The 27,626-nt window shown below is 47.5% G+C and overlaps 1 protein-coding gene across 2 annotated transcripts in view; it reads right to left on the bottom strand.

Annotated features, from left to right (window-relative positions):
* EBF2 (EBF transcription factor 2) overlaps nt 1–26,495 on the bottom strand; it is a 179,902-nt gene extending 153,407 nt beyond the window's left edge. Inside the window, exons 1-6 of one of the 2 annotated variants that reach the window (XM_057486386.1) lie at nt 25,753–26,495; nt 23,161–23,317; nt 22,049–22,112; nt 21,680–21,735; nt 21,167–21,240; nt 15,057–15,125 (exon numbers count right to left, since the gene is read on the bottom strand). In XM_057486386.1, coding sequence (XP_057342369.1) covers nt 15,057–15,125; nt 21,167–21,240; nt 21,680–21,735; nt 22,049–22,112; nt 23,161–23,317; nt 25,753–25,883 — 551 coding nt within the window. In that variant the 5' untranslated portion in view covers nt 25,884–26,495. The remainder of the gene's footprint in view (nt 1–15,056; nt 15,126–21,166; nt 21,241–21,679; nt 21,736–22,048; nt 22,113–23,160; nt 23,318–25,752) is intronic. The other variant, XM_036889114.2, reaches the window with a different exon arrangement.
* Between the last annotated feature and the right edge of the window lie 1,131 nt (nt 26,496–27,626).

The following is a 27,626-nucleotide window of genomic DNA, read 5'->3' as shown; positions in this document are numbered from 1 at the left end:
AAAAGAAAAGCACGGGAGTCAGAAAGAAAATGAGAGAACCAGATGTCTTGAAGGAATGCTGGGAAATGCTTAAGAGAAAGATTTCTCCCACCCCAAACACCAGTTTCCCAAAGGCTCTTTTGAGACTTGCTGTCAGTATCTGATGTCGATGCAACATCATATATCTTTTTTGTGTTTTGCTGTGGGGGTTTCTTATTTATTTATTTTATTTTAACAAAGAAGACGCAATAGGGAAAAGTTTTCTGAAAGGATGGTAATTCAAGTTGATCCCAAAGCGAGCATTTCCCCAGGTCTCTGGTGCATCTACCTTGTCTAAAGATCCAGAGACAGCAGAACTTATACAGGTTCAATAGTGGACTGGAATAGAAAGAGGCCAGCCTCACCCTTAGCTTTCCTGGAAATGATACCATCGATTTCAGTGAGGAGGAGATACCACCATCTATCCAGGTTCCAGAGGAAGACCTCTCTGCTTTTTATAAAACAGTACGTGAACAGGTGGAAGCTAAGAGACTGTTATGAGACGCAAATGAGCTCTCCTGGGAGGCCTCCACGGCTCCAAAAACAAACTGGGCATCCGCACTGACAGTGAAGCCCCGGTTCCAAGTCGTGTCACATCCTTTCACAGGGCAAAGTGGGCAGGCAGACCAGGTGCTTTTTATGATCCACTTGCTTTTACAGGCCACTGCTCACCCACAGAACCAAAAAGTCTCCTGTGCCCGGGGATGCTTTAAAACTCCAGCAAGGCCACTGCAAGACTCAAGTTCCAAGTAGTGCTCGTTGCCAGGGACAATTAGAACAATCTGAAAACGTTCCTCCCAGAAAAATTCTCTTTTTTTGTTGTACCAGGGGTGTAAACGCCAGCCAATCTCTTTTGGCACCCAGTGCTGTAAGAAGTGCTTTCACCGTGCCACCTCTTGACAAAAACGCCCTCAATGAGCGTGTCCTCCAAGGACCAGCTCTGAAAAGGGGTTTCGCGTATCAGGTTAATGCATGCACTTGGCACGGCCCAACTTTTTGCACCAAGGCCCTGGGGTATGGGGTGATAAGAGCCAGGTTCTGTTTGTTAACGATAAGGCAATTATTTCTTTGGTACTTCATAGGGGAAAAAAAAAAAATCTTACAGCAAAGATTCAAACAAGGATCCCATGGGAGACAACGGAACTCGTTGGCTGGAAAAGTTTTTTTGTTTTTTTTTGCTTTGCAGGCACAAACAAATGGGCCATTGAGAGCGATGGAGGAGCTAAGACAAGTCGTGGACGAACTTGCTGGCAGGCAGCTCCCGCACAAGTGCTCGATGACTCAGGGAGGGAAGACAGGAAAAAGCTGAGAAGTGAGAGGGGAGGAAAGATAGGAAAGGAGGGAAGAACAGGGGTGGGGGAGCAAAGAGGCAAGAAAGAGAACAAAGGTGAGGTGACAAGAGAAAAAAAGGACACAGTGTGTGGCGGGTAGGTCTTCCCTTGTGCTTGGCGATCGAAGAGGTCTGTGAACCTGGGTGTGTACGCATCAGATCTTTAGCCCCCAGTGGAAACTTTTCGTTCCTTTTTTTTTTTTTAGCAATGCTGACTGAAATAAAATATTTCCCATCCTTTTGCAAGTGGTATTTTCCTACTTTTCTTTAATTGAGGTACATACAATAAAATGCACAAATCTCAGTGGACATGTCGATGAATTTTGGCATGTATATCTACCCATGTCATCATGACCCAGAGCATTCTATCAAACATTCTCACTAATTTGTTTTCCTTCCATCTTAAATGCACACAAACCCCAACATTATTATAAATCCATAGATTTCCTGGACCATCAATGGAATCCATGGTTTAAAAAATAAATAAAAAGAGTAGGAGGATGAATTCTCAAACCCTGGGAAGGTATGGAGGAATCCCCTCCCTTGCGGGCATAACATTTCTGGGGATAGGTGGGCATGATTTTCCTTTGGACAGGAGAGCCTTTCATTTACTCCCTGGGTCTTGCTCTCTGCCTTCAGGCAAGAGTTTCCCAGCCCGCCCTGAAACTCTCTCAGGTGCCAAAAGTTTAGGCTGCAGATGGCAGGGAGCAGTCAGGAAGTTTTTCTCAAGGTTATCACATCTGATTAACAGCTGAGGGCTAGTTCCACAGCTTTGCAGGTCAGGTCCAGCATGTCCATTTTTTCTGACACAATTTTGCCCTGCTGGTTCCTGCTAAGCTCTATAAAACTCAGAAAAATGGTAGGCTGTGACATCCCAAAGAAGCCCGTCACTGGAGCCTCATTTTTAGTTTCCTACTAGGAAAAAAAAAAATTGCAGAAGAGAACCAAGATACTCTGCAGACAGATGGGTCTCAAAACAACCAGCCTCTCTGCTCAACCCTCCTTGTCCTCAGAACGACGACACAGGATCCCAGTTCCGTGGAACTACAAATCCTGCTAGTCAGGTTAGCAGTCAATGAACCATTGGCTCCATGACCTATGGGATAATCTACTAGTTTGTCCCTTTATACATGTGGATGGGGGCAACTGAGCCCCCCTGGAAATTCCCACCTAGTGTTCTGGTATCAAGGGGGGGCCTGAATCAAGTGATAGAGATTGTGCAAACTCACCAAATTGCTCTTCTGCCCTGTCCTGCAGGGACTTAGGTTTACTGGGCTCTGTTTCTGAAGTTTCTAAGCCAAAGTGTGCCTGTCCCCATGAAACGAGGAGACCTGTTAGTACCGGGTTCAGCTGGACATCACACTCAAAATCACCTGCCTGATCACAGGTTAAGAAAAGAGGAGGCAGCCATTTTCAGGGTGGTACCAATTTTGAAAAATTTTAACCACGTCTCTCATCTAAGGAGGGGAGTGCCTCTCAAAGAAGAGCCTGCAGCCCCACTTCTGCTGGGCAGGAAGGCACACACAAGCTGTGCCAGCCATCAGGGGTCGCAGAGGGCCGGCACACAGTGGGGAAAGATGCCAGACAAGCGTGCCCCAAAACCAAAACCACACACAGGCTTCCCTCACTGTCTGGCCAATTTGCTTCCACTCTCAGTGATGGGAATCAGACAATTGCTTTACAAACTCAGAAGCCACCATAAAAATAGAAAATTATTGCTTCCTGTCATGACCAAATATTAAACACAGTGCACACCTAATGACTCTATCCCTCCCCAGGGAAAAAGCTTTATGAACAATAAAATCCCAGCAGACTTCCACTGTTTGGGTTTGGAGGTCTCATTATGGGCTCACTGATCCAATACAATTTACAAGCTCAATGGACTCCACTTGAAGTGAAAACCGCCGAGCCGGAGTTATAAACGGAACACCTACAGTGAAACCAGCGTCTCATTCTTCATCAGGGAAAGCAAAGAAGAGAGGGCGGGTGAGGAGAAAGGCATCAGGGTACAAGTGGCTCACGGAAACGTTCTGACTGCCTGCGTGGGGATCCAGATCACACACCCCGCCAGAGACGCAAGGCGGGAGCCAGGAAAGCTAGGGAGACCTTAAAACCAAAGGCAAGAAGTAAAAAGGTGAACAAAGGAGAAAAAGAGGGAGATGGGCACAAGAGCAGGGGGTAAGGGAAGCGAGGGGAGCAGAAGGGGAATTTAAAACCTGCCATCCCTTTTTCTACATATGTTGACTCAACATGATACCAAATTTTCAAAGTCAGATTTTTTTTTTGTAAGTTCACTAAATTACCCAGATACATGCCTAAATGGTGGTTATCCTTCATCTTGCGACTCAACATCTGGATAATAAAATGCATTAGCCACTCCACATTTATTCAGGCAAGCATCAAGTGGACTGTTAGCATTAAATCGAAGGCAAGTCTGGCTCTTGTTCAAACGTCAGCCAAGACCAAGCGCGGAGAGAGGAGCTTCCCCTTTACCTTTAACTCCGTGCAATTTATCACTCGAGCCTAAACAATCCCACATGTTTGAAGCGCTGAAGAAGGAGGCTTAGGGAGCGCTAAACAAAGGCTCTCAGGGGAGCAGGACGAAAGTGAACGGGGAGATGGACAGTGGGCACTAAGCGACAGCAATGCCGGGGAGGCGACAAGTCCATAAAACAGGGTCTAGACAGAGCCTGAGACCAAGGCATCCAAAGGTGACAAAAGGAGAGAAGAGAGAACGCCGAGGAGGGGGTCAGGGTGGAGAACCGGCAAGAAGGGGAAAGGCTGATGGTTCCCAAAAATGCCTTCTGCTCGCCTGTCAGCCTCCTCCTTGAACCTCCTAAGTGTGAATCAGCTTCCACATAAACAGGAAGAGGAGGATGAGCCCACATGAAGGTAGAAAAGCACACGAGAAGGAAGGAACCCAGTGCCTGCGGATCCGCTCTGGGACCAGCCATGGTACAGAGCTCCTTCACCCGCCATCTCAGGCAGGGCTGCCAGAAAAAATTCAGGATGCCCAGTTAATTTTGAATTGCAAGCAATGAATAATTTTTCAGTGTAAGTATATCCCAAATATTATGTGGGTAATGCTTACCCTGGAAACGTATTTGTTATCTGAAATTCAAACTCAACTGGGACAAACAGTAAAAGAAAAAAAGAAAAAAAAAATTCATGTTTATCTGATATGTACATTTAACTGGGCATCCTGTATTTTTATTTGCCAGCTCTGCCAACCCCAGATTCAATGAAAGGGAGGAAATGCGCGAATGGGTGAATGCATGAACGGCAGAGGAAGGGTCAGACCCAGATCTGCAGCCAGACTTTACTACAGTCATTATCACACTACAGGAATAACAGCCACCCCAAGTACTCAACTTGCAGTGTCATAAATCTGTGTCCTGTATACAACCTTACTTCTTCTAAAGGAAGGAAAAGATCTGTGCAGAAACTAGCTACATACAAAATTACTGATGACAGTGGATGGAGTATGATGTCTTCAGGCTGACCTATGGCATGGTGCTTGGAAGGTGATGAATCCCCAAAGCTTCAGCCCCCAGAGAAGCTTTGCATCTCAGCAACAACGTGTTGGGTGCAAAGGCATTGTTCTCCAGTCCCTCCCCTTGCACAGACCATCGCAGTTGTGTCTTGTGAGCTAGAGAGCTTGTCTGTAATCCCAGCTGAGTCTTTGACCTGCCTGCAACACAGCTTCTGAAGGATTTGCTCTTCAACTGGGTTTTCTCACCTGGAACATGGGGTGACAGCCCCAGCACGTAGCTAAAATGAGTCCTGTGTGTAGCTTTAAATTAATCAGGAAAATGTCCATGGCAACTGTGTAAATCTGGACCCAAAACAGACAAAAGGGTTCATCCTATGTCTCCACAGAGACCCACCTTTGAGCTCCACCAGAGGGGCTATGAGGAACGATGACCCTGAAACACACCACCATTTTATGAGTTCCCTTTTTTAAAAGTCCTGGCATCCTACGAGCCTTAAAAAATTCAGCTGTTAGCCCCAAAGTGCTGGCCTGAATCTAGTAGTCCCATCTTTGCAAATTCCTCTATTCCTGCCATCATATCCGCAGTTTAAGAATTTCTCCCTTATTCTCAAAAGCTCCTGTTATGTGGGAGCAGCTGCAGCATTTCTCACCAGCTCCAATTCCTTGGTGGTCTTGAAGGAAGGGGCTGGGAGAGTTTGAGTTTAGAATAAAACCTTCCTGGAGGACAATCACTTATTTAATTATCTGGTCCAGACTGATGAAATGGTAACTCTTTGTAGCCTTGGATCTAGACTGCCTGACAAGCTTTGAGTCCCTTGTCACTCAACCACTTTCCTTTCTGATTAAATGCCCCATCTGATTGCAACACTAGGCCAATGTGAAGAACAGAATGACAAAGAACAATTCTTACAGGATTTGAATCAACAAACAATCTAGTCATGTCCAAGTGGGTGGAACCTTAAATCTGTAAATCATCTGTGGATAACTTCCTTCTCATCTTCTTGGAATATGTCCTATTTCCCTTGGCCTGTTAGCCTCTTGGCTGGGCATAAATAGGCCCAGAAGAACTTATCCAGCCCCATTTGCTCAAATAGAAAAAGAAGGGAAATAACTGGAAGTTCCAGAAGGTTCTCTCTGGGTGATCTTGTAGTCCTATCAATTTTTCCAAAGCTCCAGGTCCTTTGTTCTGCAAAAGCCCGCTAGACAACTCTGGAAAGAGATACCTTTCCTGGAAACAGATATCTATGTCTTATTTCCAGCATATCACAACTTCAGAGTGCTATTCTTCTACTCTTGACTCATCCACTTCCTGGCAAATCTGCTATTAAATCTCATCACATCGTTTTATAAGGAAGAAACTGGAAGTGAAAGTAGACCATTATCTTTTCTGGATAAACGTGTATATCCAGTTGGTCCTCTGATTTTTACTGGAAATTGATCCAGGGGACCTAGGCAAGCACTTTGAAGGAGAGGATGCTAGTAAAGTGAACTGGTTTTGGTCTTTTCATCTTTTCTAAAGAATTACTTGTAAATGGTTTTGGATTCTGGCCTCTGAGTTTCTGCTTTCTCACAAACATCCAGGCTACTAAAAAATTCACAGATTGCCAGATGGTACAACAGCAGTTCTTTGCAAAGGATGTGAGCTTTCCAGTGAACAAAGAATGCATACTCAAGGGGACAAGTGGGAACATCAGCAAAAGCTTTGGAGTGGTGGGGGAGGGAAAGTAGGGTGTAGAGAGGTGAGAAAATGGGCCTTTCACCTCCAGTGACTGGTGGTGGCAGAGGGCATGTGCAGAAATTGAAAGAAAATTAGAAACTGGTAAATTGTTACAGGGAGTCATAAAATCTGAAGCCTGTGCCCATCTTTCCAATTCCTGCTCATTTAGGGTTCTAGAAATATGCCCAAGTTTTGGCAGGTAAACTGGAAGTCCTCAGAAGAGCCACAAAACAAAAGCATTCATGAGCTACTGTAACAACTTTCTAATAGGTCCCCCTACTTTCAATATCCATTCTCAAATTCATGCTTATAGTTATCTCTTCAAAATAGCCACCTGACCATTAAATTGCACTGCTCAAAACCCTCTGATGGCTTTCATCACCAACAAAATAATGTCAAAATGCTTTTATACAGCATATAAAGGCACATAAAGTCTATGAAAATCTGGAAGCAAATAATTTTTCCAACTTCTCCTACTGCTCCCCCTGCACACCTGTCCATGCACTCTAAAATGATGAGCAGATTTGGGAAATTTTTCCTTTGCACATGCCTTCTCCTACACACTTTCCTCCACCTAGAATGCCCTTTGACCTGAGCTGTGTACATCCAGGTTACAGTTGTCACCCCACGCACCTCTACCTAGCTAAAAATCACCTCCCCACTTCAGATCTTCCAGTTTGATCTGTACCTCTTCGGTGACACTGTTTACACTGCACATTGCATCATAGTTATTCCTGCACATCTTTTTTTTTCCATCTGAACTGTAAGTTCCTGATGGAAAAGCTTTGTGTCTATTCAGTTTTATTATCCCTAACAGCACCTTGTAAAGTCCATGACACAGCAGGCCCTTGATAAATATTTACTGAATGATTCTTTCTGACTTGCAACCATTGATGTCTATTCTTGGCATCTTTTGTACCTGTCTGCCACTTGGAGGTTAAGATTGCTAAGCAGTTGTCAAATGCAAGTACTTACAGGAAAGGTTCTGTATGAATTGGCAAAGGACTCAGTCAACCAAACTCTTTCATGCTTGGCAGTCAGAGATTTAATCTGTCAACTAGTATTTACTGCGCAACCAAGCCACACGATAGACACTATGGGAGGTACAGGGTGATACATGCAATGACTTTTTTAAAGCATCTATTCTATCATGCCCTATGTGGGCACCTTACATACACTAATGTGTCTAATACAACAACTTAATAGGCAAGGTATATTATTAACATCATCACATAGCTAAAACATATTAGGGTCAAAATTTAAGTGACATATGGTGTCTGACATTCTAGAATTACAATATAATTGGAAATATAAGGCAAGCCCAAATAGGTTTAAAGATAACAATATCCGTACATCCTGACAAGAGCAAGCATATGTCACAAGTGTCAAGGGAAAAGACTTCGGCTATAAGAATTGATATATTTGAAGCCGTAGAAACTGCACTAGCTCTTGAAAGAGGAGTAGGATCTTTACTAGCAGAGAATTTGGGGTGGGGATTCCAGGGAGACTTCGTATGTGCAAAGGGAAAGAGGAGGACATGTTTGAGCTCTGCCTGATAGAAAAAACATTTTGATTCCATTTTGATTTGTGGAGAAAGAAATGGGACTAGAAAGTTGGAACCTATCTACCATCCACTCACCTATCTTCAGAAAACTTTTCAGTTTGTCAGTATACATTTCTGTGTGTGATTATTTAAGCTGTAGGGACGATGCTTGTTGTATTTCCAGATGGTCTCTTAGTGACAGGAGCTTACAAATATTTGCTTAATATTCTGAACAACAGAAAAAAGTTCTAAATGAATGAATGAAGGAGTGAGCCAATGGCCAAAGGACTGAGTTAGCTTGTATCAAATCCTAAAGTTCTGCAAATCTAGGAAGACCAGTCAGTCATGCAGTATAAGCATAATTCTTAAAAATGAACCCCCCTGCAGAAAGGAACACCATAACTTTCCAGCACCACCTCTTCCATCAGGAGGAGGAGAGGAATTTTCTCAAAATAAATAGTGTTTCTTGCTTAACACTTGGCTTGGGCTGTCATCCAGTGACGGTTTCCACCCTAAGGGATATTTTGTCTGCATCAGCAACTAGAAGAGCCCCTTTTCCTACCTGCATCTCCCTGAAATGTCTAAGAAACCAGCAAAGTTTTTACCAGAAAACAAAGGAAGGAGAACATGAAAGGACAATGCATTCACTTTGGGTAGGTAATCTTTGTTTTTTAGTGAGAAAATCTAAACCCTCCCTGAGGAAATGGAATTTTCACTAAGAAAAAAAATAGCCTGGGGCCAGGTTTTTGTAGACTGTTCATAGTACTGGGCTTCCCTACACTGGAGATGGGGAGTCTGGGCAGAGAAGGCACATATTAATAGAGGCCATAAATTATTGATGAGCAAGGATGATGAATTAGCATGCCTGGCACCCAAACCTAGGCCCTCGGCTATATTCAGGGATGTAAAGGTCACCATTAATCCAATGTACTTCACTTTACAGACTGGGGAGACTAAGGCTCAGAAAGGTGGCACAAGACCTCCATAACATCAGACAGGTAGGTCGTGAATGATCTGGGGCCAGAAACAGGCAGCCTGGTCCTGGTTCAGGGTCATTTCTTCTATACCCAACTGCTTCTCAGTCACCAAGGTCTGGACAGATAGCCAATCAGACCTGTCACACAGATGAATGTGACTAGTACAACCTCAGCGTTTAATGACACTTCAGAGGCCAACAATGCCCTCAACTTCCCAGAGGACAGATCTTCCCTCTAGTGTTCCCATCAGGAGTCTTCCCAGCTCTGCTCACTAGGCCTTCCAGTTCTTCAGGAGCTGTGGATAGTTCAGAAGTGCAGGAGTTCTGGAAAATTTTTCCTTCTATTGCACCAAATTTTTTTCTCTGGAACTTTCACCCATTGACTATACTCCAATTTCGCCACTAAAACTCGCTATGTGACCTGGACTGGGTTATGTAACTCCTTAAGACTCAACGTTCCCTCCATAAAATTGAGATTTTCCTCAACCATTGAAGATTAATTAAGATTATTTAATTAACATGAATGGCTTAGCACAATGCCCAACACATAATAAGTGCCAATTAAATGTTAGATAAACAGTTGAGTATTGCTCTTATCCATCCTTCTCAGAGACAGAACTCTTCAACCAGGAGGTATCGCTACTGATATGGCTGGCTTGCCCATTTCCAGAGAAAAGGGGGAAGTGCTCACAGACTGAAAATCGCCTGAGCAGCCTACGACAGCAGAAATTTGCCAGGCTTTGTGGACATAAATCTCACTGAGAGCTCAATTCCAACTACTATCCAAGCACTGCTTCTATGCCAAGGGGAACAGTGGGGTTAAGAGCAGAATCTAACCACAAATCGAGAATAGATTAATACAGAGTTCATGTGATAAACTAACAACCAAAAACACTCCAGTGTTTCAGGATGAATGCAATACTCTCTAGCATTCATGGAAGGTCGGTAAGGCTTCACTCCCCACAGTTATTCGCTGAAAGTTCCAACACTTCCTGGTGTTAAGTGATGCACTGGAGAGAGGACGACAAGTATGGGCCAGAGGGAAGAGAATGCAAACATGTGCTCCAATGGAACGAGGTAGTCGGCAAGGCAGAGAGGCAGAAAAAGGATGTGCTAACTGGCAGATGAAGGACTAACAGGAAGCTGGGACCGGAGGGGAAAGCAGCAGGTGAAGATGCCTACCAACACGGCAGCACGGGCAACTCCACTTTAAAAAGTGTATGCCCACTAGGGTGGCAGCTATCAAAAAAAAAAACCTAGTAATGTGGGGATGTGGAGAAATTGGAACATTTGGGCACTGATGGTGGGAATGCAAAAGGATATAGCCACTCTCTACGGAAATGATACGGCTTTTCCTCCAACTACCGTGTGACCCAGGAATTCCCCTGCTGGATGAGTACCCAAAAGAATTGAAAGCAGAGACTCAACGAGGTACTTGTACACCCATGTTCACAGCAGCATTATTTGTAAAAGTCAAGAGGTGTCTCCATTGATAAATGAATGGTTAAACAAATGAGGTCGATCATACAATGGATTATTATTCAGCCTTAAAAAGGAAGATAATTCTGACACTGCTACAACATGGAAGAACCTTGAGGATATTATGCTAAGTGAAATAAGCCAGTCACAAAAGGACAATTGCAGTGTGATTCTGCTTACATGAGCTACCTCGAGTAGTTAAACTCAAAGACAGAAAGTAGAACGGGGGTTGCCAGGAGCTGGAAGAAAGGGGGAATGGATAGTTATTGTTTAATAAGTAGAGTTTCAATTTTTCTGATGAAAAGAGTTCAGGACAGGGATGGTGGGGATACTTACACAACCATGTACTTAATACCAGTGAACTGTGCACTGAACAGTAGTGAAGATGGTCAATTATATGTTGAGTGAATTTTTACCACAAGGAAAAATTTGTTTTTCAAAAAAGAAGATAATATTGCGAATCTTGTGGTGGAAAATTCTACACCAGATAATTCTGAGTAAACCTTTTGAATAAGGGTCTTTGTGTTGTTTGTTTGGCTTCTTGAAAAAGAAAATAAGCGAAAACACAACAATACTTAAAATGGTCCTTCTGGGAACAGAAATCAGGACTATGGGAAATGAGTGTCCCAAAACAAAAGATCAGGATACCTAGCATAAAGAAACAGGTTGGACCTGCCCTTTTAATAGAAAACATCCTACCAGTATGTATGTGGCCATGCGCAGTCTACAAATATTCAGAAGGACTTCTTGCCTCTCCACCCATCTGACTTTTTATGGGGCTAGAAGAACAAGAATAGTTCTTCTCCCACATCAGCAAGACTACCCCTAAAATCCTCTTTCCGTGGACCACCAGATTACTCTCCCCAGCCCCAGAGACTCAATGGATATTCAGAAGAAGCTTCCAGCTAGAGAAGAGATTCTGAAAACAGCACAGCTCATGAAAAAGATGGTTGAATTCGAGCTTCCCTCTGAAACCACAAAATGTAAATCGGTTTGGGCCTTTTTATTTTTATTTGCCACACACAGGTCTTTATAGAAAAGATTCAGGCTGAAGACTGCAGGAAAGATTATGTTTTCATTGCTGTTTTTGCTTTGGTCTGTTCTGTTTTGTTGGATTCTTTCCAGTTAGGAATTTTGGATTTTTATACTAAAAATTAATAAGCCCCACTGCCACTCTACACACATATGCATTTGTACACAGAAGGCAGGCCCTGCTGGAAGCCCCAGATTCAGCAGCAAGTCCTGCCGGGCTGTGTGTTGGCCTGGCTTTTCGGAGAGGGGTGTGGCTGCCCCAGGATTCACAAAAGCATTTGAAAAGACAACTGAGAATAATTCATGTTTCTGAAGAGATCAAGGCAGGGAGTAATTTAGCAGGAAAAAAAAAAAAGAAATCTCAGTCCAAGGCTCAGCCTTCAGAAATGGAGAACTAAGTCTCTGATAGGGATGTCCTATTATAAAATGCAATGATTTTCAGTTAAGGGGCCACAAGGTAGTAAAAGCTATTTTTTGCATTTCAAGCAGCCTGTTGGAAACTGAATATCTGCCTAGGATGTGGTCACATGGGCTTAGTGTAAAGGCAAGTTGCTTTGTGTTTGAGGTGGAAGTCTATCAAGGCAGGGTGGTAAAATAGGTTGTCTCACCTCCATCAAAAACTCTGATTGGCCATTGATGAGATCAAGGGCATTTCTGGTATGAGATTTTTCCTTCCCATCCTACTGAATGTCTTTGATTTTTAAAAAATGGAGTTATGGCTAAATATTACTTGTCAATTGCAGTTTGGCAGGCAAAATCTTACAAAACTCTGGGTTCAACCACCAAAGAACAAATGTGAAAGGGGTCCTTTGTAGTGAAAAGTTTGGGAACCACCCATGGGCCTTCCCTTACTCTCCCCTAAACACATATAATTCCAAGGGAATAACCAGGCTTCCTGGAGCCAGAGGAGAGCATGCATGTTGTGTGAGAAAACTCCAAGAGAGACAGTGTAAATTAACTGCATCTGGTTAGATTGAGCGAGAAGGGGGAGGAGATAATTAGTTGGCATTACAGGAACAAGGGCAAAGAAGAGAGTTCTATATTTACTCAAAGGAAATCCAAAATAGACTACTTTGCACCCATTTGGTACTCGTGGGGGATCTTGATGCCTTCAGCTTGGCAGATGTTGAACCCGGGGACCAGACGCACAGCTCCACCAAACCCCTGGACGACACAAACCACCCGTCCCACCTCCAACAAATGGAAACCTGACTTCGTCCTCTTTTACTTCCACAAATGAAGGGAAGAAGCCTAAGATGAGCCCAAAAGACATTCAGGAGCAATAAGACAAGCTACCAGAGAGGGAATTCTATCTTCAAACAAAAGCCCTACAAATGAGTGTGCCAAACAGCATCTGTTTATAATAAAATGGGTTCTCTAAAAATCTGATACTGGCCAATTTACGGTACCCTTTGGTATGTATGTCTCCATGTGTAGACGTGCAACTTTTCGGAAGTAACACATTTCAAGTGATGGAGAGACATCACTGGGCTGTTTTACTGTGCATAGTATAGTAAAAATAAATGCCACAGTCACATAAAGCTCGATATTCTTCAGCCAAGGTACAATTTCCATCTTCTGAGAAGAATTTAAGGCATTCTAGCACAAACAAGAAGGCATCAAATATGAAAATCTTCTTTCTCAATAGATGCAAAAAGACTACTTTCTCTTGTACATGTAACACATATTACACAGGAAAAAAACATCAGCATAGTCAGCTTTATCATGGGTGCAGGTTATATGCAGTTTCTTAGTAAGACTGCTAAGTGTAGTCATTAGGATGTGTGCTTATGAAATGGAAGGTGCAGGTTAGCATTTATGGGTTTGCAAACATTTCTAAAGCTAGTTTATGGGGTGTTTATTACAAGAAAAGACATATCAATCATGAACCTAGAGCACCTTGTTGGAAGGGGAGTGAGAGTTAGTGAAGAAGACTAGATGAAGGTCAGTGGGTCCAGTGCACATGTCGGGAAGGACTGGCTCTGCATCCGGGCTGCTCTCAGAGGCTTCACATTTCCCCAGAGGATCCCAAGGGCACACTGGGGAGTTGGGAAATGATGTCACGTGCAATCAGCACCTCTAACTCCCACGAGTAGGGACACAGAAGGTTGTGGCAGCGAGACAAGCACAGGCCTGGAAGTAGAGACAACTATGCTCTCCTGCCAGCTCTGCCCCCAAGCAGCTGTGCAACTGTGGACAAGTCACATCGCCACTCTGGGCTCTGGCTTTGCACCTAGCAAATGAGGAAGACTGTAGACCCCAAAAAGGTCTTAAGCACTCTCTCATTTTCAGTTCTATGCACTTACAGAAAAAAACAAATTCCAACAAACTCCCTAAAATTGGTCTCAGCTGAGCCCCCCAGGATGGCAAAAGCACCACACACAGCCAGCAAACATCATATCTGGTGACCTTCCTCTTCCGAGCATCTCAGGAAACACTGTAAAACTGCCGTGGGTATTTCCAGAGCCTCCTGAAACCCTCCAACTACCCCTTCCATTGTACCGTGGAGGGACGAAGATGCTGAGAGCTTTGTCCGAGGTCAGAAGCTGGGACAGGATCAGAGTTCCAGCCTCCTCTTTCCTAGGCTAGGCTCTACTTTTCACGGAGAAACCAAGCTGCCTTTCTGGGAAGAATGCCAGAAGTTCCATTCTCCCAACTGAGAATTCACCGGGATATTGGAATAACAACTTAGGAGACTGTGGTCTCTCCAATCCATTTCAGGACCTGGCTAGAAACATGAAAACCCAAAGAAAGAAGCAATGGGGAATTATTCCGTTTTTTAACGAAAGAGAAAAAATTAGGGGTGGGAATATGGGATTTCTTAAAAATTACATGATTGCTGGAAGTTAATTTGGTATTTCTTCGTCGATTTGTAAGTTCTGTTTCCAATCACAAAAACAGACAGCTGAGGAGGCCTAAATCACATTTCAGTGAATTAGCATCTTGTCCCAAAGAATCTTTCCCACTCTGAATATAACATAGAACCCAGAATACAATCTTCTCTGGTGGAATCTCCCCCGGTACAACAAGAGAGCTCCCCATAATCCCCTACACCATAATCCAAATTGGTATTCTTCAAGCCCAACAGCCATCACAGAGAATGTTAAAGAGGTTGCCGCTTAACTTGGGGTACAGTGCCTCCTAGGAAACTGAGACCCTACCCTGCCAGCCAGGAGAGATGGCATCCTTTATCACCTTTACCATCCACCTGCTCCTTATTAGGCTGAAGTCAGTGCACCTGGAAAAGAATTCCATCATAGATTAAGAGACATATGTTCAAAAAGGAAGGCTCTGCCTTACTCCAAGAAAGGCCAACCAGAACAGGAAACCACATGCTGGACTAGCTTCATGCCTTGAAAATAACACAAAAGCAACCTTGCAGCAAAGTCCAAGTGATCAGTACTCCAAGCTGAGAGTCATAAAGAGAAACCAGAAATGATTTATTTTTAAATCACTTCTTCCCCCTACCTGTCGATGATGACAGGGTCTGAAGGAGTCTCATTTCGGTTTCCACAACTTTTCTTTTCGCAACATCGACTGCAGAATGGGAAGGAGCCAAAAGAATAAAAGAAATGTGTTAAAATAAAGAAAATACAATGAATATACAATGTAAGAGGCTTCACAGAAATGAATGTATGTCCTAGGTAGCCTCTTAACTTATCAACTGCTCAAAAGCAGAATTTATGGCCATGTTTAAAAACAATACTGAACTTGAAACCCAAAGATACTCATTCAAATTCTCACTCTTATGACTTGTAAACTCGGTATTTCTCAGCAATTCACAACTTTCCAAGAGCCATAGTTTTAATCTGAATCACAGGCAGTTGGATTTTAAGGTCTATAGGGTCACTTCCAATTCCTTGTTGAATGATTTTATGATTGTATATTTTAGATCTTGGCATCTTAATAAATATTTGAAGAAAAGGGGGAAGGAAAATGTATAAAATAAACCCAAGTTACTGCCTAGGTTATTATAAACCTTATTTACCTCATATCTTTCCCCAGAGAACTCAGTGTACTTTATAAACATTTATTCATTTGTTCATTTCCATCATTTCCTAAAGATAAAGGAGGAAGACCAGAACTATGTGTACATTGTAAAGTAGGAAGAAAATGGGGCAGGGAATTGTAAAATGTTATCTCCAATCATTTTCACCAAGTCCAGAACAGAAATGGGACTCCATGTGTAAGCCCCAGCTTGAAAACTCTGCCTCTCATAACCTCCACCTAGCAAAGTGCTAGATGCTTAAGAAAAGCCTGTGGCATTATCTGAGAGCAAGTGAGGAGGAAGAGGTCCTAAACCAATTACACCAGACAGGAAGGATTCCCTAGGACCTGAGCAGAGAGCAAAACTCTCCATTCCAAAGGTGCCTATATGAAAGACCTAGAAAAATATGTAAAGGGTAAAGGAAGCTCAGAAGCACTGGAAAATCACCTCCCCAAGTCACCCGTCTGCTGTTATCAGGACCCCAGGCTTCTGAATACCTCTCAGCTCATTCAAGTACATGGCCCACCATCAGTGGTAGCGGGTTAAGGAGGTAGTCTTGACATCGCTATAAGAAAAGCATTACCATCCACACTGGCTGGAGAACATGTCTCATAAACGTTAGCAATAGCCAAAGTATATACAAGCACAGCCCCTCCCATGATGGTTTCTCTGTAGTTTCAAATTGATGCAATGCAACAGAAAGATTGCTAACATGAGAATCAAGGCTCTGCCATCTAACCCAACTCGGTCCCTAACCAGCTACGTCAGTGGAGTCAAATCTCTTTAACCTTTCTGGGATTTATTTTCCTTATAGATAAACTTGAAGTGTTGGACTAGCTTATCTGCCTCCTAGGTTTAAGAAGACCACGAGGCTATGAGGCTTTCTGAGCACACTCTGAAAGTGACGACAAAGACAGGAAAAGAAGGAGGCCATGTGGCAGTAGGGACCCAAAGGCCCATCACCAGCCCCGTCATAGACGTGGTTTCTGGCCCTCTGCAGTTCTTGGCCTTCTCTGAGCCTCCACAAAATTAAAACACATAAACAAAGATTTAAAAACTTTTAAGTCCAACTCTCTCCTGCAGGGATGTGTGGATTATTCGGGAAACAATTCTCCCAACCTCAAAAAAATATCCTTGAGATATGCCGAAAAACTTTTAACAAATGAGCACAATGAGGTTTTAAGAAATCTAATCAAATTATAGGAAGTAAAAGAAAGATTCTCTCAACCTTCGTAAATACCGAAGCTTGCCACTGGAACTTTCTAAAATAATATTTTGCCTTTGAAATTACATTAGGTCTTAGCTTTTAAAATTTCAGTCCATCCCAAGATTAACACCAATAAAAGTGCTGGCCAGCTGCTCCCCTACCTCCCAAAGCCCTTGCCTGCTTCTCTTCCCAACTTCTGTCCCCACCCAGTTCTGTCTCCTTCCTCTCCTCTCTATTGCTTATGTAGCAGAATACCTTTGCAACCCAGCAAAACTTTCCTCTAAGCAACACAATTTCAAAAGCCCCACACCAGCTAGTTACCTAAAGACCTAGACTCTGCTTTGACATCACCAACACGTCAACCTAACCCCAAGTATGTGTTTGATGCTGGGCACAATTTAATTACAAGAGCACACACTGTCAGAACGTGCCAATCTGTTCAGTGTGAGTGGGAATGATTCGGAGGAGGCCAAGTCTGTTTGCAAAATTGCTCAGCTGAATTCAGCTGCTTTCCACTGGGATTTTCTCTGAAGGAAAAGAAAAACAGATAAAAATGTAAGCCTGGTGCCAGTGTGTAGAATCAACTGGGGAAAGGAAATGATATTCTAAGAAAAATGCAGAGAAACATTAGGACCCAGTCTTCTACTTTTCGACAGTAACATATGTAAGTATAATCTCTCATGTTAATAGCAGAGAAAAGATACAGAAGGTACCCACTTCACTGTGGGACTGCAATCGTAAAGGTAAAAAAATAACGGGAATGTGGATAGTATTTGCCCCATTTAAGCCCTAAGATTTCTCTGGGTTAACCAAAGCTAATGCTTTTTTTAAAGAAAAAGTCTCATCAAGATGTCCTAGTTATTCTTTATTTGGCATGCTGTCCTCATGCCCGACAATATTATCATAAGCAAAGGGAAATGGAGCATGGAACACATTCATGAACACCCATTCTCCAAACTGTTCTGGAATAGGTACATGGATTGTTGACACAAAGGAACTGGTCCCTGAATTACTCAGATAACAAACTCAGGTGTCCCTCCCTTTGTAGACAAAGCCTGGGTGACCAATGTAGGTTCAGCTACTGAAGCTAAAGGGTTTTTGCGGTGGGGGAGGGGGAAGGGGGGGCGGGCTATTTCCTAACAAGCAAGTCTCTAAGTCTGAAGTTCCTGATGAATGTTTTTCAAAACTATAAAGTAGGAAAAGAAGGGGGGTGAAATTATACAAAGAGAAGAGGAAACTGAACTTGGCTAGGTGGACTGGGCACCTAACACCCGCCGAGAAGCTCAGAAATGCTCTTTTTTCCTAATGAATGACAATGAAAGCCCTTCCTGCTCCCCGGTTTGGCTCACTTTGGCTTATTTTATTCTACCGTTTACTTAGAGAACCTTTTACTGAAGTACTCTTAATGAGCTTACAGGCCTCTTTCATCCTATCTTCTCAGGGAGACTTTAGAGAGGAAAAGAGAAAAAAAATAAAACAAGTTAGGGATGGGGCCTGAAGGAATATGAGAAATTCTACCCCAACCCTAACTCTTACCTGCATTTTTCAGAAAGGGAGAAAGAAGGGGAGAGGCTGGAAAAGGAAAAACAGTCCCAGCCATGGACACACGAAGTCCAGTCAGTCAAACTCCTGCTCAAGACAAGCGAGTGTGCCCTTTCCCCCCTGAAATCGTTTTTAAAATTCAGCCCTCAACTTTCAAAAATCTGTCTCTAATTTCAAACTCAAATAAGCGCACAGCATGGTGGCTTTTGTTTTGTTTTCTTCTCCCCAACTCCTCCCTGCGATTGCATAACAAAAGTGTCTAAATTCACACCATCTGGCCGATAAAGACACTGGCCCCACTGCCCGGCTGGCCCATCTGATTAGGGCCCTGTCTAGCCTGCGCCTTGTGGCGAAAAGTCACAGCTGTGGGGTTTGCTCACGCTCAATACAACTCTGTTATTAGCCAGCTGTAGGCCTTGAGACGACTTCTGTTCAAATTATAATATCTTTTAACCCTCTGAGCATTGAGGGCACAGGGGTGGCTGGCAGCGCCATTGCAACTAGATTTCTCCTTGCTAATAATTGGCAAAACGAACTAAACCCGGGAAGAGGGGAGCAGAGACAACTGGGGAAGGGAGGAAAAGTTATTCTTAGATTTATTTTGTTCCCCCCTCAGAACTAAACACCAATTTATGAGCTTTTTTTTTTAATAACGAGCTTTTTTTTTTAACTAAAGAGCACAGAACATGAAACCATTCAGGGACATTCCCAGGTATGCCCAAGGACACCATGATAGGGGAACTAAGTGTGTGCAATAACCACTGGGAAACAGGGCAGCTGATTCATGCCCCAATCACTGACTGTTATAACTGGCCTTTAAAATCTGGGAGAAGGAACTTTTTTTCCTTACTGGAGAATCAACCAGCTCTGAATGACAGATGGAATGAAACTTCCCTTTTAGATGCATCCAATATTTGCCATTACTCCAGCTCAACAAGCAAAACACACACACATACATGCTTGCACACACACACACACACACACACACACAATAGACAAGGTACCCATCCAGTGGGTCATTTATTTACCCATAATTAATATTTGTTTTAAATTCCAGTTTGGGAAAAAAATAGCAGAGCATCTTCCCAGATCTCAAATTCAGGGAAGTTACAGTACATTAAATTTTTATATTGTGTTACTAATGCAGACTAAACTAGAGGCTTTAAAAATTGATGCTGCTACTTAAACAGCATAAAATAAGGAGATTTGATTGAGCTTAAAAATAAAAATGCCAACCTTAACTACAGAGGGCTGGGGCATGAAAGTATTATTTAGGGATAGGTATAATTAATCAGACAATGGGCCAGTTTGGGGTTTTGTTTTCTTTTCTTTTAAGAAGATAACCTCTCCAAACAAGGACATTTAAAAGTATAAAGAAGAATTTTAAAATGCCCTTCAATTAGCCAACCAAATTGAAGTATTCTGACTATTAAATCTAGGTATTACATGCAGGTTCATCTTGAAATGTATTTTCTTTCTGAACGAATCTATCAAGGGGCCTTGGGATAATGGAGTAGCTATGTGCTCACCCCATCACCCGATGCCTCACCCAGCTACCCAGGCAAGGAAGCCTCAATTCCCCTCAGCTGAGGCCACTAGCAGAGTTGAACTTCGCATTGGGCAAAGTTTTGTTTTTCTAATACTTGGTCAAAACCAAAACAAACATATCTGATTGTTATGGTTTCTTCCTGACTGCTTTGGAAAGGAGGTGGGGCTGCCCATAAAACGTTCAGTTGAAATTAAGTCAGACGGCCTGCAATTACCCAAAACTAGCAAGTCTGGAGTTGGAAGACATTCACTGAAGAATTGAGGCTTTCTCTCCAATCAGATTGTGGAGCAAGAAAAATGTATATGGAATAAACATTTAAATTTTTATAGTAAAATAGCCATCTCTTCCTAGGTTCCTGTTTATAGCTGTTCTCGTTGCCGTGGGATCATCAATACCTGGCACATATTAAGCACTCAATAAATATTTGGTGAAAGAATAAGTATGTGGATGAATTTCTTCAAATGTTTTATTTTCTCCTAGTGAGGTAGAAGAAAGGGCTCAAAATGGAATGGATTGGTCCCTGAAAAGGGGATAGGAAAAGGTGTAGGAATTCGAGTATACTGCACTTCTCACAACTCAGAATCCAGCCGCAGCTCCAGACCCCAGATTTCCCTGATGGCGCCCTCTCCCAGCCCTCCCATCCACTGGTGAGCGGGATTGCCATTTGCTCTAGGTAGTTCTTCCTGACCTAAGGAAAAACCCTGACACATAAAATCACAGGAGAAGCGATATCCCTGGAGGAAGGAAATGCTTTGGCATCACAGACGGGTGCCCCAGCTGGTGAGGGAGGACGCTCAGGAAATGGGCAGCTCAACCACGGGGCCCTCGCCTGGAATGCAAGTCCTTTCCGTGCTTTCACTCAGTGACTCCCCGCGTGGCCCCTCCTGAAGCCTACCCCTAGCGGCAGACAGGTGAGGACCCAGCAGTGCAGGCTTCGGGCATAGACCAGGTCCAGGAAAAGCCAGATCCCAAATTTGCTGGGGACTGCCCGGCCTCTCCCCCGCGCTGCCACGACTGCTGGGCAGCAGAAGAGTGTCCACATAGTGGAGGGAACTCTCGAGACACCAGGGGGAGGGATCCCGATGGCTCCGGGTTTCCTTTTCGAGTCCCATGGATATGATCTGAGAATCTGGCCTCTAAGGAGGTGTTCTGGTGAATCGGCCCAGTGGGTCCGCCAGGAGACCTCCTGCACCACCACTCCTGAAAGTCAGCGCCGGGGATGCTGGGGCGCGGCAGGCGCAGCTCATCTGCCCCGCTTTCCAGCAAAGCCCACAGGAAGAAGCGGCTCTTACCTGCACATCACTTCGTGCGTCAGGAGCACTCGGCACATTTCTGGATTCTTATTTTGTCCCTCGTAAGCTATGGGCTGCGAAAGAGGTGGGGGCAGGAAGGGAAGAGATGACAGGAGTGGAAGGACAAAGGAAAGCGGACTTTAGAGCAAGCACAAAACTGGTTTTCCTCGCGCTGACCACCACTTGTTAGCAGTCCCCCGCTGGCAGCAGAGAACTGAGCTGTGGCCTGGTTAGCTCAAGCTAAGGATGCCGGACAAGTTTGCCCCAGTGAGGACACAGTTCCTACAAACGGGAATGCTTGGAAGACTGCATCTCCCGAAACTGCTTCCACTCTTCACCCCGTTGCTTGCCTACCCCCACCGCCAGCGTCTCCCCAGCCAGAGCGGACAAGGTGTGAGTGGACTTGCAGAGAAGTCTGACCCAGGAAAGGGGTTGGCAGGGACAGGCTAGAGGGGGGAAGGACATAGGGGAACCCCACGAGCAGAGGGGCTGAGTGTGCCATCCCGGGCTCACCTGCTTGGTGACCGAGTCGATGAGCCTGACATACAGGTCCTGCTCCGTGCGGACGCCTGCAGAGGAGTGGGCACGAGGTCAGTGCAGTGCAGCATGGCCGTGTCCCCCAAACCCGTCCCCAGGCTGGGGCTGGGGCGCAGGCAGCCGCTGGGACTGCAGGCTGGCACGAGCAAGCTGAGCCGTCCTGGGGGCAAAGACCACCCACCCGCCCCCTGGCCCTGACTGGGCCTCCCACAGCCCTGCTCTCCCCAAGCCTGGAGGCTGCCTGTCAGCGACGGCGACAAGGCCAACTGCCCTCCTTGAAAGAGAGCGGGCGGGCGCCTCCACCAGCAGGCAACCACGGCCCGCCGACCGGTGCGGGGCGCTCACCGTTGCTGTAGAGAAGCTGTAACTTATAGTGGGTGCCGTTGTTGGTCTTCTCATTGCCTTGTTCCTGAAAAGACAAGCAGCACGTAAGTCCCTTGCTTTCCAACCCCCAACAATGAGGGACAAAGGAGAGAACGTGTCCCCACGCTGCCTTTCTATCCCTTGCTGGCAGCTCTGAACAACCCCCTGCCCAGCCCCAGGTCAAAGGGCAGAAGCTTCTGCCGCTGGCTTGTCTCCAAAAGTGGCCAAGGCTCCCGGCCACCTGACCCTTTCCAACCCTCTGTCCCTCCCCCATAAAAGTGTCCTCGGAAGTGCAACCCCCAGTGCGCCAAAAGGAGACCGTGCCAACGATGCCCTTAAACAGGCCCACCCAACCTTCTGGCCTGGTCATCCTCGGGAAGCCCCAAGGCTCCTCGGGGCAGAAAGGTGAAGGAACCTGTCGCTTGGAAGGGCAGCATTTGGCCCTCTCCCTCCAGGGCCGGACCCTCCAGGGCCAAAAGCTCAGGGACCCAGATCCGGATTCAAGAGGGACCCCAGGACACGCCTGCTCTGAAGCTCACATTGCCCAGCCGGGGAAGACTGAGGCCCAAAGAGGGCAAGCAAGCCTCCTTTGCTTACATATCTGTTTTATTTTAGATCAAATCCAGCCTCCAAAAACCGGGCCTGGGTTGGGAACAGGCGCTGCCTTGGGCAGCGGGGTAGGAAGAAAGACCGGTCCAGGCTGGGTTCCCACCTAGTGCCTACCACCCACTCTGCAGGCGCTCGCAGGTGCAAATAACAAAAATAACCCGGAGAGGGTCAACCACGGCTTGGGGTACACTTTCAAACTGTGCTCTACTTGGAAGGGCACTTGCTGGGGGTCAGTCTACGACCACAATCTGCTGATGACCCAGAGGCTGGGTGCGCCTAGCCGCCAGCGCCCCCGCAGGGCGCGGTGCCTGAATGCTGGCGGGAGGGGGTAAGAAGTTGCCTGATTTAGAGGCCAGAGATGAAAAAACTCGATTTATCATCCCTGGTGATGCCAGCGGGAAAATGTCGCGAGTGACAGATGGAATCTTCGGTGCTTTGCAAGGAGGTAGTTACTAGTCTGTGAGGAGAAGGGGCACCCCGCTTACTTTGTCATTCTCCACAAAGTCCACGAAGGCGGTGCGCTCAATCTCCACCGGCTGCCCCTGCCTGTCGTAGAGCGCCAGGACGAAGTGAAAGAAGTTGGATTTCCTCAAGTTGGAGGGAGGCTGCTTCTCAAAGTGCGCCCGGGACAGGGCGACTCCGCTGCGCAGGAAGAGATACGCGGGACACCGGACGAGGAAAGGAGAGAAAGACAGGGTGTTACCAACCAGCGCACGCCACACTACAGAGGGTCAAGGGTCCAAGTGCAGAGTTCTGGACCCCTCGGGTTTTTTTTTCCCATTTCGGATTAATAAGTACAGACTCCTTAGAGGAGGTGCAGTGGTCACGGGTGAGGGTAGGGGGGCAGGGACCATGCCCCCTGCTTCTGCCATTGACAAGTGTTCCTGTCTCCAGGAGGTCCAGCGCCAGGCAGCTCCCTGTCCGGCCTTCAGTGGAGACGAAAGGGTCCTGGCCGTGGCCGAGGCCCGGAGCGGTCCCCAGAGGTGGCGGCCCAAGTCTAGTGCCGTCCAGCCGCCCCCTCACTTCTCCCTCAGGTGGCGCAGCCACCTGGTCAACATTCGGAGCTGAGTCCCCAAGTTAGGGGAATAAGCACCTCTTTACTTTTGAAGAAGTGACCTTCCTTCATCTTCATTACAATTACTGTCCTACGGCTACCGCCCCCAACACCCCCAAGATATCTCAGAAAGGAGCTGGGTGAGAACCCCCTAGAAGCGGGAAGTCCAGAGCCCAGGCCTCCGCCCTGCAGGGAGAGGCCTTGCCTCTGGCTTCCCTCGCTCTTCCGAAAAGCTGCACCCCGCACAGCTGCAGGGGGTTGTCCCTGAGCCCAGTACTGTAGATCCCGGGCCACCGCGGATGATTTGATACTAGCAACCTTGTCCCCAGAAATGCCTTGCTTAAGGAAGTCAAAATATTATTAAGAGGCAGATAGCGTCCTCGCCTGGGACTGGGGGGATCCCCGCTCAAGCGCAAATCCGGGCGATCGCGGCCAAACCCGCTGACCGCGAAACCCAACTTGGAGGACCTGGGAGGCGCCCTCGAGCGCATTGCGTGTGTGCACACACCTCCCTGTCGACCTGTCGCGGCCACGGACAAACTGGCCGCCAGATCACATTTAACAGAAGACTGGGGGCCCAGGCGAGCGCGCAGATGGCCGAGGCTGCCCGGCGGCGCTGGGGTCTCTGGGCCTCGTGCCCCAAGGGCTAAAGCACTTTCACTCTTTTGGAGGGTGTAAAATTGTGTCCGGAATCCTCCCCTCGGGCTGCCTGTTCCAACTTTAACAATTATTTGATCTGGGAAAAGGAGGCAAGTAGAAAAGATGTCTTTAAGGAACTCGGCTAAGGAAATGCGCCGCGGAGCCAGCTCTGCGGAGCTGCCTGATTTCCCTTCGCCTGCAGCCCAACGAGTCCCCGGCTGCGGAAAGCCGCCGCCGGTGCGCCATCTGCACGAGGGATGCGGGCGCGTCCGGGGCTCGGCCAGGAGAAAGGGAGCGCTGTCCGCCCGGGACTCCGGACCGCTGCGACTTTTGCTTCCGCTGCCCCAAGGGGGGCGGCTGGTTCGCTCTACCCGGGACGCCCGGAGACCTGGCCTGTCTGGGAAAGGAGTAATTTCTCGGCGTGGTGTCGAGCCTGGAGAGCTGACAGGGAGCCGGGAGTCGTGGGAAGAAGTTTCGCGGCCCTCGAGGATTAGGGAGCTGTCCCTCGCAGACCAGGACGTGGAGACCACAAATCCCAGCTCAGCGGTGGCGAGGAGGGAGGGCGTCAGGATGTCCTCGCGGGCTGGCACCCTGGGCAGGACGGGCACCGTCTCAGCACGCAGACGCTTAGAAGCAAAGTCAGCTTGAGGGACTAGTTACACTAGAGGCTGGGGATCCCTGCGTCTGCGGCCCGGCTCCTCGCCTCGCCTTTCTTCTTCTGCTGCTGCTGCTGCTGCGGTTCCTTCTACTGTTCCTCGTCCGTCTTTTATTGTCAATCCCGTCTCCCCCGTCACCCCCGCCTCGGTGCGTGCGGCCCACGGCTTTATCTCCGCGCCGGGACCCTCCGGCCTGCCCCCCTCCCAGAGCTCCGGCGCTTGGCCTCCCCAGGCGGCCGCCCAGGCCTCTCCCGCCCCTCTCACAGCCGCCGCCATCTGGCCGCAGGGCTCCGGGCCGCCAGGAGTCGCCCGGCAGGATGCGGGAGGAGAGGCGCTCGCCAGCGGCGCGGCGAAACCGGGAGTGGCTGGAAGCCGGCCTTCGGCGGGCGGCCGCCGCCCCTGCCTGCTGCTCGGGTCCTCACGCTCCGCACCCGGCGGGGCCCCCTCGCAGGACCAGGCGTGAGCTGCGGGGCGTCGGATGCTACTTGACTGTATTTCCTCCCAAAGAGTGGTCTTTGGAGGATGGGGGGGAACACAAACGACCCGGCAGTTCCGAAACTCTAGTGTTGGCCGCACGGTAAGGGTTCCCCTGACTGCAGAGACCTGCCTACCCCCAGGGCGAGCCCCGGCGCGCCGGGCCAGGACGACAGACGGGGGGCGAGAGCGCGAGGGGAGGTGGCGCGCAGGGAGACTGCGAGGGCACAGTAACTGCGCGGCCGGCTCGTTACCTCTGCGCCGCGACGTTGGCGTCCACCACGCCGACATTCCGGACCCAGGACCTCACCGAATCCATCTCGGCGCCCAGCGACTTTTCTTTCAGAGTTGGTCCTCTTCCTAAAGTATCTTGAATCCCAAACATTTAAAGAGTCTGATCTACTGTCGCTTTAAAAATAGAGTTACAGCACTGTCCTTACTGTTCCCAACGCTGTCACCAAACCGTCTCCTCCAAAGCAATCCAAGAAAAGGGATGAAGTGCCGAAGTTTGAGTCTCTTTTGGAAAAAAAAAAAAGAAAAGAAAAGAAAAGATAACCCGTCCTTTGCTTCACGCGTGAGGTGCGGACTGATATAAAGTTTGGGTTTATCCTCCGCAAATTCAGATCTTCCGCCTCAGGCCCTCGGTGCTAGGTCGCGCGCATCCTTCCAGCTGCAGGGCTACCTCCAGAAAGTGATCACAATTTAGAAGCATCACCTGTTCTGGGAGAAACGGGAGGAGATTGATGGCTGCCTAATCTCTCCCCTTCCTCCTGGTACCCTCCTCTCTGCACCTCCCCACCGCTCCAATTTAGAAAAAAAAAAAATCCCCAACAGGATCAGTTGTACAAGGAAGGGGAAGACCCAGAGTCGAGAGGAGGCGGTGGCTGCGAGCGCCGCGGAGCCGGGCTGCAGCCGCGCGCGGGCCCCATGAATGGGTTACTACGGCCCCGGCCGCGGGAGGCGGAGCCGCAGCCCGATAAGGAACCTCATTTGCATGGGCGCTCGGGATTGGCCGGCGCTGGGCAGGCCGGGCCGACGTCCACCGGCGGCGCGCGCCACGCTCGGCGTTGCCAGGAGTCCGGGAGGTGAAAGGGGACAGAAAGCTGCGGTCGCCGCGTCCTTGCCCGAACCCCGAGTGCTTGCTTGAGATGGGGTCCCCAAATACGACAAGGACGCTGGTTGGGGGCCCCCTGCTAGACTGGGACGCACCGGCTCAGTCTGGCTGCTGGAGCAGGAAGCCTCTGTGGATCCTGCCCCCAGATGCAGATTTTTGTAGCCTGCCGGGGGGCACATTCATTCCCGGGGCTTGGATCTGTGGGCACGTTTGTGAAAAAGCGGGCAGTGCGACCACACGTAATTACGTTTTGGGCAAACGTTCCCCAGAGCAACCCAGTTCCCTGACCGGCTCTCCCAAGCCTGGAGTTACGGGGTGACACTCAGATTTCGTGCGCGGTTTACAAGTTGTTGAGAGAGGAGGATGTATGAATGAAAGCGGGGGTGGAGTGGGGACGAACAAGGCTCAAGTGCTATTCAAATAAATAGAGTGTCGGGGAAAAAGGACGAGGGGCTAAGGAAATACTCCCGGGCGGATGCGAGCGGGAGTCGCACCCGCGCAGACGAGAGGTTGCTGACAGATCCTGGCAGGCTGAGCGCGGGAGCTGCTGTGGCGCTGTCCCGCGGCCCCCTCCGCTCCCCCAACCTACTTCCCGAAGCCCCCGGGAGCCCGCAGAGGAGCTGCGGGAGGCGGCTGGGGAGTCGCGGAAACTTTGCCCACGGCGCGCGGTCGCCGTGGTGCCGGCCGCGGGCTGGTGGCCGGGAGGCGGCGGCAACTCAGCCAAACAGCTGAAACCCTAGACGGCTTTTTAACTACGCCGGGCAGTTCGCGGTGCCTATTAAAAATCCTCCTGGCTGGGTGTTATTTTCTTGCTTCTCCTTTTGTATTCTGATCTGTGCATAGATCCGCTGCTGAAATCTAGAACACCAGCGCGAAAACAGATTTGAGGACAATGAATGCAAATCTGTGCTCAAAGACCATCTGCCGCGGAGGAGACAAATCAGCTGTTCCGCAGTTCGAGCGACTGCGCCGGAGCCTCCCGGCCTCATTACGAAGAGGGCCTTGGGAAAGCCT

This window comes from Manis pentadactyla, chromosome 1, assembly GCF_030020395.1.
Source record: "Manis pentadactyla isolate mManPen7 chromosome 1, mManPen7.hap1, whole genome shotgun sequence".
NCBI classification, from domain to species: Eukaryota; Metazoa; Chordata; class Mammalia; order Pholidota; family Manidae; genus Manis; species Manis pentadactyla.
This window is presented reverse-complemented; position numbering and strand designations above follow the sequence as displayed.